Genomic DNA, 16,788 nt, shown 5'->3' on the forward strand with positions numbered 1-16,788 from the left:
CTGTTGCCCTGGTAACAAGCTCAGGGAGAAGAGAAGAAACTCAAGCTCAGCAAAGCCCCCAGGTTGTCTGCCCTACCAGCTTGCCTCTCGGTGGGCAGAAAGGGAGTATAAAGGGCAGACAGATCAGCTTTAGGTAGCCTTGCCCCAACCCCTTTTAGGGGCTCAGAGTTGCTTTGCCACCCTCTCAACAGCTGTTAATCATACCAATCTCCCACTATTTCTTCCTCGCCAACCCCCTTCCTCTGTGGAGTCAACACATAGGCCTATTAACCTTGTGAGTGACCCAGAACAGTAGGAACTTCAAATCTTGAAGTTGTCTCCCAGCATTGGCAGCCCACTCAGGTTGGATTGTCCCTCTGGGGCAGTGATCCTCAACCCTAGCTATTTGAATCACTTGGAGATCTTTTACATGTCATCTTTGTGCAGGGACCAAGCTAATTTATATAGTTCCAACTTCAGTATGTGTTCTGCTGAAGCAAGCACCACTTGGGGATCTTTAAAAAATACCAGAAACATGGGGCACCTGGGTGGCTCAGTGGGTTAAGCCGCTGCCTTCGGCTCAGGTCATGGTCTCAGGGTCCTGGGATCAAGCCCCACATCGGGCTCTCTGCTCGGCGGGGAGCCTGCTTCCCCTTCTCTCTCTGCCTGCCTCTCTGCCTACTTGTGCCTGCTTCCCCTTCTCTCTCTGCCTGCCTCTCTGCCTACTTGTGCCTGCTTCCCCTTCTCTCTCTGCCTGCCTCTCTGCCTACTTGTGATCTCTGTCTGTCAAATAAATAAATAAAATCTTTAAAAAAAAAATACCAGAAACATTGGCCTCGCCTTAAAGATTTAATTGATTTAGAGTGTGGCCTAGGCATCAGTATTTTTGAGAATTTCCCCTGGATTCCAATGTGCACTTAGGGTGAGAACCACTGTTCTAGGAGGGCCATGACTCAATGCTGGCTTTCCTTCCTGATTCAAGTCCTTGGACTTAGTCTCTGCCCAATATCCTTGAGTAGTTGCAGGGGTGATGGGGTCCTACTCCCCAAGCTTTCAGTTCCCAGAAGTGTCTCTGCCTCTTATTTCCAACCCCCACACCTTCCACACTCCCCAATTCTTCCCCCTTCCTAACCGACAATCCCAAATCCTGCCCAGAGAGGAGGTTACCAAGGCAACCAGCTTAATCTGGTAACTGTGGCATGTGCTGGGAGTGGAGCCCTCTCCTCTTCTTATTTGGTTCACAAAATGCCTGGGGAGCTCGTAGCCACTCCAGCCAGTTTCTCCTCTTAACCCCAGGGATAGTGGGGTGTCCAATAAAGGGAACCCAGCAAACCGATACTTGGATCTCTATTCCCGCTTCTTAGCCAAAACCGCTCTCTCTTTTTTACTGTTCCCTTTCCAAATCCACAAACAGATGGGTGTGCAAAGCTTTAGTTCTGTGAACACATGCTCTAGCACACACAGGACCAGATATGCACACACAGGGACATGTGTAGTACACACCCTGTTCAGTTCAACCACCACTCCCAGCCTTTAGCATTCCTGTCCCTGCCTGGTCCCTGCACAGTAAACAGGGGTGGGGCATTGTCCAAGGAGCTTCAATCCCTCTGGAACTTGGTGCCACTTCTCCACCTTGTTACTGTAACCTTGATGTGTTTACACTAAGTGTGTCTCTACACCCACCTCTTCCTTCTGGGGTAGCATATCCTTAGGGACAGAATGCTCCTAGCACAGGCATCAGGAATAAAGATCATTTAGAGTGCAAACTGACACCACTTTCCCTCCTTCATGGCCATGTCGGCTCTGGAGGGGTGCTAATGATGTTGGTTGGAAGTTCTAGAGCTTGTCACTCATCTCCATGACCCTGCTCTCCCCTGCTGCTAGTTAGGCTCAGGTGCCCTTGTACTCCTCATCTCCTCCCCACTTGCCTCCTGTCTCTTCTCAGCCCAACTAGACCTGCCACAACCTGCTGCTCCCTGCCTGGCTCCTACCTGCCTGCCAGTACCTGCCTCTCGCAAGCCAGGCCCTCACCACCTATTGTGCCCTACCAGAAAGGGCAGATGGGCACCGCCCCCAGTGCCAATGCCAATCTACCCCAAGCTTTTCCAGCCCTTGTTATAGAAGGAACATAAAGACCACAAATACGGCAACAGACCATACTGTTGGGGTTGAGAGTGATGGACACCCAATCAGCAATCTTCGTAAGCCTCACCTGGGTACAGGTAAGCCCAAGTTGTGCAGGCCACATACCTGCCCTACTTCTTGAAATGATACTTAAGAGCCCCTGTTATCCCTCAAGCCAGGACTCACTCTCCGTTGGTAAATCACTGCATCACCTTTGCCCTTAATTTCTGCGTCTGCCTTGAAGCCAATCCCATTCAGCTCCTTACTATTTCCCTCCAGGCCAGCCCCAGCGCCCAAGTTCAAGCCTCGCGCGGCCCAGGGGGCGGGTCCAGAAAGGGAGGGGGCGGGGACTGGGCGGAGACTGGAGGGGGGCGCGGTCTCAATTCTGCCACCTTCCCCCGGGCCAGGAGCGCAGCCGCCGCCGCCGCCGCCGCTGCCGCCGCCGCCGCCGCCGCCGCGTCCTCTCTCAGGCTTGCGTTCCGCCCGCTGTCTCTGCCGCCGCAGCCCGGCCCAGGAGCGCAGAGCCCGGGGCACTGGCCCCGCAGCCTATTCGCCCTCCGCGCCGCGTGCCGGCTGCGACCGACATGGGGGGCCACTAAAAGCGAGCACTCTTTCCCTCTGGCACCTCCCCGGGCCACTGGCCACTGGACCCCGGCCAGCGAGCCTCGGGCACCTCTGGCCCCCAGTCCGGCGCTTGGCACAGCCCTCCGCTCTGCCCCTCCGGCTCTGAGCATCGTGTCCCCGCCCCCCCCGCCCGCGCCTGGGACACCTGGGTCCCCCGGCGGCCCCGAGGAGAGGGGCGGGGGGGGGCATGAAGCCGTTGGAGAAATTTTTGAAGAAGCAGACGTCGCAGCTGGCGGGGCGAACGGTGGCGGGAGGTCCCGGCGGGGGTCCGGGAAGCTGCGGCGGCCCTGGCGGGGGCGGGGGACCTGGCGGGGGCGGCGGTCCAACCGGGGGACTGCGGCCGCTGCAGCGGCGTCAGAGCGTGTCTCGCCTGCTGCTCCCCGCTTTCCTTCGGGAGCCCCCAACCGAGCCGGGGTTGGAGCCGCCCCCTGAAGAGGAAGGGGGAGAACCGGCGGGGGTCGCGGAGGAGCTCGGCAGCGGAGGGCCCTGTTGGCTACAGCTCGAGGAGGTGCCGGGGCCCGGGCCGCTCGGGGGAGGGGGGCCCCTGCGCTCCCCTTCCTCATACTCCTCTGACGAGCTGTCCCCGGGTGAGCCCCTGACTTCCCCGCCCTGGGCCCCCCTGGGCGCCCCCGAGCGGCCGGAGCATCTTCTGAACCGGGTGCTGGAGCGGCTCGCCGGAGGGGCCACCAGGGACAGCGCCGCCTCAGGTAAGGCCCATCCAGCCCGGACTAGAGGGTTGCCACCGGGTTCCTCTTCCTTGCCCTTGGACAGTGAGAGGTGGGGGGCGGGGGCGCTCTGCCAGGAGCCTCGGTGTGGGGTTGAGCGGTCAGCTGAAGTGGGGCAGCGGCCTGGGAGGGGAGCAAACCCTTATGCATCAGGGAGGCGGCAGTGCCACCTTCCTCCCTGTAGCAGCCTCACCCACCAGCTGGAGAAGCTGAACCTCTTTCTCTCCTTAAGCCACCCTTCCCTTCTGGCTATTTTACCCACAGATTCTCATGGGTCCCTGATGTTGACTACCTCCTTCGGTGGCCCCAAATTAAGGCCTGACACACTAAGATGGAAGCTGCCCAGGGCAGACCCAGCTCCACTCCCCTACCCCCACCCCAAAAGGTGCTTTCCAAGACCTGAAAGACCTTCTAGGAGTCCCTGATTCTGTCTAGAAGCCCCAGAACACAGGACTGGCCCACTCAGTGGGGCAGTGCCAGACAGGCTCAGGGCCCAAGCTGCCTTTTGGGCTCGGGCAAAGGGATGCATTGTCCTTAGCAGCTTGTGGGGAAGGAGGTGTTCTCCTCTGGGGTGGGCTGGCGCAGAAGTTGTTTGTCAGGGGAGAGGTGGCTGGGCAGAGACAGACATTAGGACCCTGCAGCATCCCCGGGGCGGGGGGGTGTTTCTGAGCCCCTCCAATTCCCGCCCTTCCCAAGGCAGGCCTCAGCACACGGCCTCTTTAAAAAATAATAGCCACACCCTGAGAAGCTTATTCCCTAAATGATGATGCTATTTCACCACTCCCCACCAGCACCCCTACTAAGGGGACTGGGGGACACTGAGGCCCCAAACTGCTGGTTAGTGGTGAAGGTAGAAGAGCGGTGACGGGTCTTCAGGTCCGCCTCCCTGCATTCCATTAAGCCCAGCAAGGTCTGGGGAGGGGATCCCTGCTTGAGGGTCCAAAGATGGGGCTTCACACTTTGCTCTTAGACCTCTACAGGGAGCCTGGACCTACGCTTGTGGAATAGGACACTGCTCCTCTAGATTTTCCTCAAGACCTGGGTCCTCTCCTTGGCGCAGCTGTCGTTGCCCTGGGGAGCTGACACCTTTTGGATTTAATTAGAAAAATATCAGACACACACAGCTCTCCTAACCATAACTTCCCGCCTACACCACACACCCTGTGTCTCTATGACACATTCCCTGGGGAGGCTGTGCCTTGGACCAGAGCCTGGCTTGGAAGAGACAGACGCCAAACTGTAGCCCCCATAGCACCATCTCCCCCACTCTGCCCCGTGTTCCTCTTCCTTTGCTCTGGCTTCGATCTCCCATGAGATAGATGGGAAGGACGTTGGGTAGCCCTATACCTCATCACCACCTTTGGAGCCAGGGTTCACGGCTGGGGCTCTCAGACTCACTTTAACAACATAGCAGGGTAGCAAGGCAAAGAGGAAAGGGAGAACCTGTCCTTCCCCTTCCCGAGGGACCTGGTGTCACACACTCCGTATGGTCTCTCATGGGGAAGGACTCCTGAATTGCTCGTCACCCTATTACCTGGGCTGGCAGCTATATCTGCAAAGTAACTGCTTTGGAGAACCTCAAACCAGTCCCAGGGTAAGTGAGAATCACCTTAACAGGCCACTCTGATATTCTCCAGTATAACCAATGTTCTCAAACCATCTTGGCTTCCTTCCAGAGTGTGTGGGAGGAGGGGACTTACAGAAGTTATCCTCAAACCAGTCCAAGGCTTGCAAACATCTAAGTAGCCCAATCTCACCACTGTGCTCTACCCTGACACGCTGCTTGCCTGAGGCATATTGAGAAAAGAACGAAGACTCAGGAGTCTGGGTTCCTACTCTGGCTCCAGGCAGGTCCCTCTCAGCTCTGGGCCTCAGTTTCTCATTGGTGAACTGCAACAGTTCAAGTAGAGGATCTGGTGTTGGTTCTCCTCCTCTACTTTCATGGCTAGAACCAAACGCCAGGGGATGGTGAGCCAAGGGACGTCAGAAGCCTTGGTTTTGTCCTGGGGCAAGTGCCTGGGGACCTGGCCCTAACCTGTCCTGGTGAGGACACCTGGCTCCCTCCCTGCTCCCTGCCTGTCTCCCTGTGCCAGGCTGCCCTGCCCCACCCCAGGGCTGGCTGCAAGTCAGGGCGACCTTGTACCTGGCTGACTGGCTGAGCCAGGCCCAGATCGGGGAGTGGAGGGGAAAAGGGTGGTGAGAGCCACTCCCCTCCACCCTTCCATCATTAACCCTTCTGTCTCTGGGCATCCAGAGGACACAGGGCTTCTATTTAAAGGCTTTTGGGATCAAAGAGATGGCAGTCACTCCCTCTCCTTTTTAATGGGGCTGGTTCTCACCTGCCCAGTTGGAACTCAGAGCTGTTATGTGGGGAATAGGGAGGGGAGGAGGGATACAGACACACACACACACACACACACACACACCACTGACCCTAACCTCTGTGTTTGGAAGTTGTTTGTCTAGAGACACTTCTGTGTTCTACCTCTTTTTGGCGGCAGATCTCAAGCTTGCCATATTATCTGACCAGCTTCCCACATACATTGAAGAGTAGTGGGCGTGGCCATCAAAGGGCGCCCCCTCCTTCCCTCCAGCTGCCTTGGCAGCTGCCAACCCCACCCCCGCAGCGGCTGCCCAGAACCTTCACACGTGTGTGTGCACGCGCTTGTGCAGAGCATGATGGGGCAGGTGGCTGGGGCTCCAGCCTGGCAAAGGAGAACTCAGTCTAGGAGGCAAGAGGGGTCCAGTAGGGAGTGTCCAGTCGGGTCCTGGAAGTGCCCGCCTGACGTCAGTGGCACCAATTGATCTCTACAGATATCCTGCTGGATGACATCGTCCTCACCCATTCTCTCTTCCTCCCCACGGAGAAATTTCTGCAGGAGCTACACCAGTAATATCCTTTTATGGAGCTTGCAATAGGGGAGGTCAGGAGGAAGCCACTCCCCCTACCCCACATGTGATACGGGGCCTCAGCGCTTCCCTAGGAAACACACCTGGGTTTCAATTGCAGGGGTTTTACTCACCCGCTGTGTGACCTTGGGCAGACCACCTAACCTCCTGGGGCTTCAGTTTCCTCTTCTGTAAAAAGGGGGTAAACAGCACCTGCCTGCCTCCCTATGGAGCTGCCGGGGAAATGAGTCCGATAGTAGAAGTGGGAGCGCTCTGGAGACTGCAGAGCCTTGGGCCAACATAAGGTGTTATTATTCTATTAAGAGAGCCCTCTCCCCACTGAACTGTGGCTCTAAACATCTGGTTGCAAGTGGGTTATTATAGGGTCCAATGTAAACATCAGGTCACGGCTGTGCTTCAGTGGGATCTGCTAGAGGCAGGCCACTGGCCAGGCTCTTTGTAGGGTCTCATGTAAGCACAGGGCCTCTCACTGAGTTATTTTAGGATCTAATTGTACATGTCAGGCCACTGAGTAGAATACCATAGGCTCTCTTAGAAACGCTAGGCCTTACACTGAGATATGGTCAGGTTTGTGGGAAGCACCCCTGGCCTTTATCGGCTCCAGGCTATGGGCTGGTCAGGGGTTGGGTGGGTCCCGGCGGGATATCTCCAAGTGAAATTCATACAGGCAGGATGCTGTCAGATGGACATGGTCAAGTGGGGGCCATCCCTACTTACCCTGAGCAAAAGCCCAGACTGGGGCATAAAGGGGTCTTGTCTAGAGGGACCCCTGCACCTCCTTTGTCCGGGGCCCCAGATTAGAGAATATTTGGGAGGGTTTAACCACCCACTGCTTCTCATCTCCCTTCCCAGTTTCTTCTGGTCTGCCTGCCCAGGGATTTTTCTTAACTAAGGGGTCAGTTTTGTTTGGGCAGGAGGCATGGAGGGCCCCGAGGGGCTGGGCCGGAAGCAGGCTTGTCTAGCCATGCTCCTTCATTTCCTGGACACATACCAGGGGCTGCTGCAGGAGGAAGAGGGGGCCGGCCGCATCATCAAGGTGGGCCTGGGAAGAGAAGGCGGGTGAGCAGGCTATTAGAAGGGGACTCCTTTGAAGGAGCCGGACTCCTCAAGCTGGGTACCTGGAAGGAGAAGATGTCAGTGGACCTCAGTTTATATGGTTCCTCTATGTTCAAAGACGTGGAGACGCTGCCCCAGCCCTTGCCAATAGGGAAGCTTGGGATGAGACCCCTGCCTTCATCTTCTCTCTCCTCTGCTCCCCAGGATCTGTACCTGCTGATTATGAAGGATGAGTCCCTTTACCAGGACCTCCGAGAGGACACATTGAGGCTGCACCAGCTTGTGGAAACAGTGGAGCTAAAGTGAGGGGAATGGGTTGGGGGAGGGGATAGGACAGAAGTCCCCCATGTTCCTCTGTCACGGGGACTGCCTCTGGCCTTTTGACTCCAGTGTGGTTTTATTTCAGCAGCTTTCTCTTGCTAGAGGGTAGCACAGAGCACAGCCTCCAGTCACTGTCTTGTCCATTCTCCCACCCATTTCTTTGTTAATCCAATGGTGTATTGGGACATATTTAACAACCAGCACTTCGGGGGCGGGGGGGGAGAGAGAGCCCCTATTTGTAGCTTTTGCTGATTCGCAAGGTGTAAATTCTCTCACTGGCTGATTTCCAGCTACTGACAGGTGAATGTGAATACTGAATGTGAACTTGGGAAGAAATGTGCAGTGGTGGGCCATTACACAGTATTTTCAGCATACAAATACAAGAGAGGAAAATAATACCGAGAGCATAGATAATAGCGGGGCACCTGGTGGCTCAGTTGTTAAGCGTCTGCCTTCAGCTCAGGTCATGATCTCAGGGTCCTGGGATCCAGCCCTGCATCAGACTCCCTGCTCAGAAGGAAGCCTGCTTCTCTCTCCCCCGCCCCTTGTACTCCCCCTGCTTGTGTTCCCTCTCTTGCTGTGTCTCTGTCAAATAATAAATAATATCTTAAAAAAGAGCATAGATAATAGCAAAATATAGTAAAACAGGATGCTACCTTTGTGGTGATAATTTGGGTAGATGTTCATAAAACATTTCTTTATATTTTATATTTTTTTATATTTTATATGGCTGTTTTAAAACCTATAGGCAGAATCTCCCCAAATTTCACAATCTCTTCTCATGAGCCAATGTGAGCCAGCGTCAGGACTCCACTTCATCTGTCCATCTGTCTGTCCATCCATCCATTCCTCTGACCATTTCAGTCTCTCTCCACTCCATTCCTACCAGCGCAACCCTTGTTTCGACCTCATTAGCTCTCACCTGGATTATTGCCGCAGCCTCCTGCCCAGGGCTTCAGCTCATGGTCTTGCATCCTCTCCCCTCTTATGCTGACACCAGAGAGATCTTTTCAGTTTGACAACATCATGCTCCTATTCCAAAAACATCCAGGGCTCCCTATTGCCCACAAGACAAAATTGCAACACCCCCATTTTTTAAAAAAGATTTTATTTATTTATTTGACAGAGAGAGAGAGACACTGAGAGAGGGGAACATGGCAGAGGGAGTGGGAGACAGAGAAGCAGGCTCTCCCGTGGTGCAGGGAGCCTGATGTGGGGCTTGATCCCAGGACCCTGGGATCATGACCTGAGCCAAAGGCGGACGCTTAACCGACTGAGCCACCCAGGCACCCTCAAACTGTAACACCCTTGCAAGCATTCAACACCCCTGCCTTTCTGCCAATGCTTCCTGCCTCATCTCCCACATCCCCCCACCCCCATGACACTCGCTATACACCCCACCATTCCCTGAACTCCTGGGCATTCCCAATTCTAATTTCTTGCCATCATTTACATGGTCCACCCAAGAAGACCACCCTGTACTTACTTCTCTTTCTGTTGTCCTTCAAGGCCACAGTCAAAAACATCTCCCTGATGAAAGTTCCCCCTCCTTCTTGCCAACAGAACTCTCCTTGTACCTTTGTTATATCACCTAACACCTCCTGTCTCGTGTTAGGAGTAGCTGTATCCATGTCTGTCTCCCTCCCAGGCTGTAAAGTCCTTGATGGCAAAATTCAGGAAACAGAGGATGACCTACACCTACCATGTGCCAAGTAGTGTGTTAGGTCTGGAGGGTGGGAAAAAAAAAAATCCAGGAAGAAGTAAGCCCAGCCCTCAAAAGCTCTCAGTCTTGCAGAAGAGATAAGATACACACATGAACAAATATTAGCCCAGTGTCCTACAGCAGTTGATGCCAAAAAGTGTCCTTTCCTGGTGGGTGGGGTGGATCAGAGAATTCACGGAAGAGGTGGCATATGATCTGGGTCACTTGGACAGTCGTCCCATGCTGGTCACTGTCTCCCTTCTGACCTCTTTTACCACTTTCTGAACCTGGCGCTGCTGCATCCTTGACTCAATTCTGATAATCCCTTGCTTGATGTTGCCTGCCTGGCGCACCATATGCGTGACAGGACTTCCTGACGCCCAGCTGTGTCCATGCCAGGATCCCAGAGGAAAGCCAGCCACCCAGCAAGCAAGTGAAGCCACTCTTCCGTCACTTCCGCCGGATTGACTCCTGCCTGCAGACCCGAGTGGCCTTCCGGGGCTCTGACGAGAGTGAGTGTGGGCATCAAGCTCGGCAGAGCTTCTGGAGCGGCTCAGAGGGCCCTCCGGGGCGTCTGGGTTTTAGGGCACCTTCAGTGGAGTCTCCTGGTGGGGTGGAACCTGTCCTTTTGACAGCCTCTTTCTCAGAAGCCAGCCGACTGAAGGTTAGGGGTGAGACGGGATGGGAAACCGACGTGTGCTGAGGGGGCTGTGTCCGCACTGCCCTTCTGCCTTCTTACGCCAAGCCACCTCCCTGTCTCTGCCCAGTCTTCTGCCGGGTCTACATGCCTGACCACTCTTACGTGACCATCCGCAGCCGCCTCTCGGCGTCTGTGCAGGACATCCTGGGCTCTGTGACAGAGAAACTGCAGTACTCAGAGGAGCCTGCGGGGCGTGAGGACTCCCTCATCCTGGTGGCTGTGGCTTCCTCTGGAGGTGAGGCTTGGGAAGAGCTGGGCCGGGTGGTGGTGGGGGCCGGTAGGAGAGGAGAAACTCACAAGCCCAGTGCTCTGGGGCAGGGGTGCGCAGGAATGCTAGGCCCTGGCTACCGGAAGTGTGGTTCTGGGACCAGCCACATGAGCACCACCGACCTGGGAGTTTATTAAAAGTGCAGTACCTCAGACTGCTCCAAACCCACCGATTCAGAATGAGCATTTTAACCAGATTCCCAGGGGATCCCTATGCATATTGAAATTTGGAAAGCACTGGCCCAAGACACTTGGATTCGGATTCTGGTGCTCGCCTTTCCTCACCTTGGGATCTGGTTCTTTAACCTCCCAGAGCATCTGAGGATGCTGTTTTTGAGGCTAAAAACACAGGGTGGGCCTCCAACTTCTATGGGAAGGCAGGAAGCCTGCAATGTAGCCAGAACCTTCTCTTCCTCTGAGGCAAGGGGGGGAAAAGTCCTGGTGTCCCCCGGCTGATAGAACAAGAGAACTGTGGAAGAATATTGGGTCTAAAAAAGAGCTTATGACTGCAAGAGAATTGATTATTTGAAAAATATCAGGTAAATATGGCATAAACTGATGGTAACCTAACATGAGTCCCTTTAGTCTAGAATGTGTCTGTGCAGGGTTAGGAGTTTCCAAATGGGATGGCGACAGTGACTGGGTGCAGGTGAGGTGCAGGTGGCCGGGGTCGAGGCAGAGCAGCTTGTTCTCCTGCAGAGAAGGTCCTTCTCCAGCCGACTGAAGACTGTGTCTTCACCACGCTGGGCATCAACAGCCACCTGTTTGCCTGCACACGGGACAGCTATGAGGCCCTGGTAAGAACTCCGTCCCAACGCCTTGGCTGGGAGCCAGGGCCCAGAGGGGCTATGGGCAGAACCTCACTAGCCCAGAGTGGAGTCCAGCCCCTATGCCCCTGCCTGCCACCAGATGCCCCTCCCAGAGGAGATACAGGTCTCCCCTGGAGACACAGAGATCCACCGAGTGGAGCCGGAGGACGTTGCCAACCACCTTACTGCCTTCCACTGGGAGCTGTTCCGATGTGTGCATGAGGTGGGGACTGTAACTAGTGCTGGGCTGGGGGGCTGGAGGGAGAAATGTGCCATTGTGGGGGTTCTGGAGACCAGCAGGCTGTGCAGCTGAACTTGGGGTTAGAAGACTGGCTGGCAGGGTGCCCTTGGGCAATTCACCCCAACTCACCCCAGACCCTCTGAGCCTTATGTCCCCCATCTGGGAAAAAAAAAAAAAACAGCAAAGGGAGAGACTCCCTTAGTAAGGTGGGTCTTACATAGAACCTGATCCATCGTTACTCTCTTTAAGCTATTCTCTATTAAAGAAAGAAAATAAGGCAGTCACAATAATGTCTATCAGATGATTCAAGGACCTGGCACCTAGTAAGTGCTCAGGGGATAGGAGAGTATTATTAATGTTGCTCCCCGCCCCCCCATCTCTGTTGCAACCTGTCTTGTCCCCGTTTTCTCCTATTTGCCACCCTCCCGCCCCTGCCCTTCGGCCCTTCCCTCCGCCCTGTGGCCACCCGGCCACTGACACTCCCCCCCCACGTCTCCCCCTCCGCCCCCGCGCCGGCGGCCCTTCCACCACGCCCACCGTGGGTGCAGCTGGAATTCGTGGACTACGTGTTCCACGGGGAGCGCGGCCGCCGGGAGACGGCCAACCTGGAGCTGCTGCTGCAGCGCTGCAGCGAGGTCACGCACTGGGTGGCCACCGAGGTGCTGCTCTGCGAGGCCCCGGGCAAGCGCGCGCAGCTGCTCAAGAAGTTCCTCAAGATCGCGGCCATGTGAGTGCGGCCGGCAGGCGGCGCGGGTGGTGGTGCGGGGCGGGGTGCCGCAGAGCCCTCGCCACCCCGCGGCACTCGCTGACCCCGCCTCCCATCCCCCGCAGCTGCAAGCAGAACCAGGACCTGCTGTCCTTCTACGCCGTGGTCATGGGGCTGGACAACGCCGCGGTTAGCCGCCTGCGGCTCACCTGGGAGGTGATGACACGGCTGCCCTTTCCTCTCCTCCCGCCTGTGCTGGCCCGGCTGGGTCGGGGGGTTCACCCAGGGGTTCACCCAGGCGGCTGCTCCGGGCCGGTAGGGAGCCTTTGTGCCGAGCGGAGGGAGGCGCCCTCTTCTGGCAGGTCCAGCCCCCGGGCGGGCACTCAGCTTGGCTAACGGACCCTGTCCTGTGCAAAATAGTAAAAAGCCGGAATTCCCGCCCGAGTGAGGGCAGGCAGCCCAGGCCAGATGGCAGGCTTGGACACTGGATTGCAGCCAGCACTCAGCGAGTCCCCTCGCGCATGGCGTATACCTAAGCAGAGACTCGAATTCCCCAGTGTAATTCGTTCCCCTGGGTTCTTCAAGCTCCCGGGACTGCATCAAGGGCTGACTCTATTTCCCCACCCACCAGCTTGCCAGCCCCCTGCAAGACAGCCAGGTCCTTTCCCCCTCTGACACCGGGGGATTAGCCAGAGCTGCTGTGAAACCCAAGGAGCTCCACTCTGACATTTCCTCTCCTTCCTTCAAACTCTCTGCAGAAGCTGCCAGGGAAATTCAAGAACTTGTTCCGCAAATTTGAGAACCTGACAGTGAGTGGGTTCAGCTCTTTTATCTGCCCCTGGACTTGTACCCCAGAGGCCCTCTGTCCCCGTAAACCTGCTTCCTCAAGCTTCCCTTCAAGGTTTTTAGTGCCTGAGACTGCCCCCCACCCCATACTGGGAGGAGAGGGATGGGAGGATTGCTACCCCCTTTTCCTTGGAGGAGGGAGAAGAGTCAAGCCTCTCCCCACTTCATCCCCAGCTAGACACCCATACGTACGCTCTCTGATCAGAGATGGATCTAGGGCAGGAGGATGAGGGATTAGGGGACATCTTTAAGATGCACTATCTGCCCCTTTACCTCTCTTCCCTGAACGCCAGGACCCCTGCAGGAACCACAAAAGCTACCGAGAAGTGATCTCCAAGATGAAACCTCCAGTGATTCCCTTCGTGCCTCTGATCCTCAAAGGTGAGGGTCACTCCTGTGCCCTTCTGGCCACACACTCCGTGCCCCAGTTCTGGCTCTCAACCCCTGGCACTCAACTCTGAGTGCCCACCTGGAGAGGAGCCCCCCCCAGTGAGAGATTGTAGGGGAGGGGAAGGGCCCTTTGGACCTCCTCTCTTCTTCCTCACATGGGCTTCTCTTCCATTCCCTAGACCTGACTTTCCTGCACGAGGGGAGTAAGACCCTTGTCGATGGTTTGGTGAACATCGAGAAGCTGGTGAGTGACACAGCTGACCATGGCCTGGGCGTGGAGGCTGGCATCCTTCCCCTCTCCTGGCAACCCCCTAAAGACAGCAGCCTTTCTCCTTAGTGCCCAGCTTGCCTGACAGACTCCTGACTGTCCCTGGTGGCATTGCCGTGGCAACCCGCCCACGGGTGGCAAAGCTGACAGGCAGCTGGGGAGGGACGGGGCGGGTGTGTGTGTGTGTGTGTGTGTGTGTGTGTGTGTGTGTGTGCGTGCACGCACGCGCAACTCTACCTCTCCCCACCAGCTGGTTACACCCCTCCTTTGGTTCTTCTGAGACCCTCCAGGATCAGATCCTGGAGGGAGCAGGGTCAAAGCAGCAGAGCTGGAGCAGAACACAGCAAGGGGAGTATTAGAGGGGGGAGCCTCTTTCTGGGCCCTTTTTAGGGCTCATTCCTTGTCATCTCCCAGCATTCAGTGGCTGAAAAAGTGAGGACAGTCCGCAAATACCGGAGCCGGCCCCTCTGTGAGTACCGGGCTTCTAAGATCCTCCCAGGGAGAGCTCTGCCTGAACGGGAGGCATCTGGGGGGAGTCCCTGCTCAGTACTCCATTTCCTTAAACTTGTGAGCTCTCTACCCTCTCCTTAGCCTTCCCCGGGGCCCTTCTGCCCAGCACCTGTCCCAACCCACACCCCTCTCCTCTGGCCAGCATGCATGGAGAGAGGGAAAGCGAGAACACGGTGGGTGGGTGGGAGGCTGGGAGCCTGAACACTTTTCTCTTGTCACACTCCCAGGCCTGGATATGGAGGCGTCGCCCCATCACCTGCAGACCAAGGCCTATGTGCGCCAGTTCCAGGTCATCGACAACCAGAACCTCCTCTTTGAGCTCTCCTACAAGCTAGAGGCCAATAGTCAGTGAGAACAGAGGTTCCGGTGGGCGCCCCGCCGAGGTCCTCGGGCACCTGGCACTCAAGCACTTTGCACGATGTCCCAACCCACCCCTGACACGTTTCCGCTGGGGCAACTTCTGGCCCCTCAGGGAAGAGTCAGACGGGCTTACCCCTGGACTCAGAAGCCTGTCCACCTTGCTGAAATCCTCTCCTCCTTGCTCCTTCCAGCCCACACCCCACTTGGCTGGTTTCTTCCCTCGAAGGGAAGGGGGCAGAGAGCTCCTTCCTCTGTCCCCTCCCATCGAAGTCCAGTCCAGAGATGGAGTTTCCAACCTCCTCCCAAGCAGGCAGGAAAGCGGCCCACCCTTCTGTCTCACAGAGCAGAATCGTGGGAGGGGTTGGCAGCCTTCCTCTCCAGCCCGGTCTGGCCTCTCCCTGGTCAGGGCCGGGACCCCTGGTGTATCCCACTGGAATATCACATCGCCCTTGTGTCTGTGTGCCTGTGTGCGCCTGTCCCCTTGAAGAAGCAGGAGTATATCCGGTAACTGCGGGAGGGTGTTTTGTGCGGAGGGGTCCTTCTGTTTGGTGCTACCCTGGTGAACTCGGCCCCACGATGGTGTCGGGGTGCTCTCCCCACCCCCACCACTCCCTGCTCAGCTCCTTTGGGTGTCCTGCATGCCCAAGCCTGTGGGCAAAGCTGTTCATGGGGCAGGGGGCATCCTGTCAGCTCTTGTTGGTCCCCCACTCAGGCCTCCCCAGGGTCTCTGGGTGGGCTCCAATGAGAGGGTAAGAGATGCTTAGAGAAACACAGGCCTTGGCTGCCTACCGGACGCTTCCTCTGCACTGCGGGGTGGGACGTGGTGCCATCGGGTGCTGGGGGTTCTGCTGCCCACACTCCTGCTTTCGGGGAGTCTGCTGCTAAGAAGGGAGCTGTCATCTCCCTTCTGGCTCTTCTGCGGGACACCAACCACATGGTCTCTATCCTTCTTCCTGTCTTGACTCCTCCTGGTCCTCCCCATCAGAGCTGGGGTGAGGTGCACCCCTGTACCTTGGCTGGCGGCGCCCGGGAGTGAGAGCAGAGGGAATGGCCAAGGCTGTCAAGGCAAAACCAGACTGTGGTGACGCCTTTCATACCTCTCTGTCCCCCCACCCTCTCCCACAGGGGTCTCCGGGGCCGAGGGACCCAGCGCTCCTGGGAGCTACTGGGTGAGGTTTCCGGGCACAGTCTCGCTCCCCCCCCCCACCCGCTTTCTGACACCACCTCTTTCCCTTCTGAAGGCGGCAACAGCAAAAGCAGCTGCTGCTCCTGCTCTGAGGGTGTACATATTTTTTACCAAAAGCTCTGGAATTGTAAATTTATTTTTTAAAACTCAAAGAGGGGAAGAGCCTTGTATCATATGTAAACATTGTATCATAGGTTATGTTGTACAGTCCCTTTTATACAGCGGTCTGTCTGGTTCCTGCCACAAAACAGTGTATATGGGCTCCCCATCCCCAGCCTCACAGACACAGGCACTGTGTCCCGCCTCCTCCATCCCCCAGACAGACAGTGACCACAGCCCACCCCCCCGCCCTACTTCCTCCCTGCAGCTGTCCACGTGCCCTCCTCTCCCTGCGGCAACCTTTCCTCCTGAGCCCGCTTGGCAGCCTCCTCTCCTCAAGCACTGGGGTCCACTGGTCCAGCCTCAGCTGCTGCCCGCCCCTAGCCTTGATGCCTGCCCCACTGCTCCCCAGCTTTGCCAGAGTGAACCGTGTGTACCGCGAACAGGCTCGGTTGTCTGCAGAAACTGCTGGGTGGAGAAAAAGCTGATAAAGTCTATGAATCAAGCTGCTTGCTGTTCTCCATTCTGTTCCTCTGAGGCTAGGGCATGGGGTGAGGGAGGGAAGAGGGGACCCCCTCTCAGTGCACTGGGTCCCTCAGCAAGCTGCTCTGGAATGAGTGAAAGTGTGGGTGAGAGGGAAAGGTGCCAACCTCATGAGACTGGTCACATAGTATCTGGAACACAGACAGGTGCCGCGGACATGTGAGCTGTTAAATGCTAAAGCTGTCAAGGCAGAAGATGGAAGCTGGGAAGTCCTAGCAAAAGGGCCAAGTCACAGGCGAGCGAGGGGACAGAACAGGGCCCCTAACTGAGATATGTCACTGCGGGCAGCGTGCACATCCCACCAGCCACTACTCAGACAGTGTGCACTATTCACCCACAACTGATGTCTACCACTCACACTAAGACGGAGAGCAGCTGGAGCCTAGTGTTCGGCCTGAAGGAGAGCCTAAGCTTCAGGAGAT

The 16,788-nt window shown here is 56.5% G+C and overlaps 1 protein-coding gene across 1 annotated transcript; it reads left to right on the forward strand.

The window, feature by feature from the left end:
- The first annotated feature begins 2,517 nt into the window (after nucleotides 1–2,517).
- RAPGEFL1 (Rap guanine nucleotide exchange factor like 1) lies at nucleotides 2,518–16,328 on the forward strand. The gene is made up of 15 exons (XM_045985759.1): nucleotides 2,518–3,434; nucleotides 6,267–6,345; nucleotides 7,263–7,398; nucleotides 7,623–7,720; nucleotides 9,841–9,953; nucleotides 10,209–10,376; nucleotides 11,108–11,205; nucleotides 11,318–11,440; nucleotides 12,007–12,185; nucleotides 12,290–12,380; nucleotides 12,923–12,973; nucleotides 13,304–13,391; nucleotides 13,580–13,644; nucleotides 14,083–14,137; nucleotides 14,406–16,328. The coding sequence occupies exons 1-15, from the start codon at nucleotides 2,915–2,917 to the stop codon at nucleotides 14,528–14,530; spliced, it is 1,989 nt and encodes a 662-aa protein (XP_045841715.1). The 5' UTR covers nucleotides 2,518–2,914; the 3' UTR covers nucleotides 14,531–16,328.
- The last annotated feature ends 460 nt before the right edge of the window (nucleotides 16,329–16,788 follow it).

Source organism: Meles meles, chromosome 18 (assembly GCF_922984935.1).
Source record: "Meles meles chromosome 18, mMelMel3.1 paternal haplotype, whole genome shotgun sequence".
NCBI classification, from domain to species: Eukaryota; Metazoa; Chordata; class Mammalia; order Carnivora; family Mustelidae; genus Meles; species Meles meles.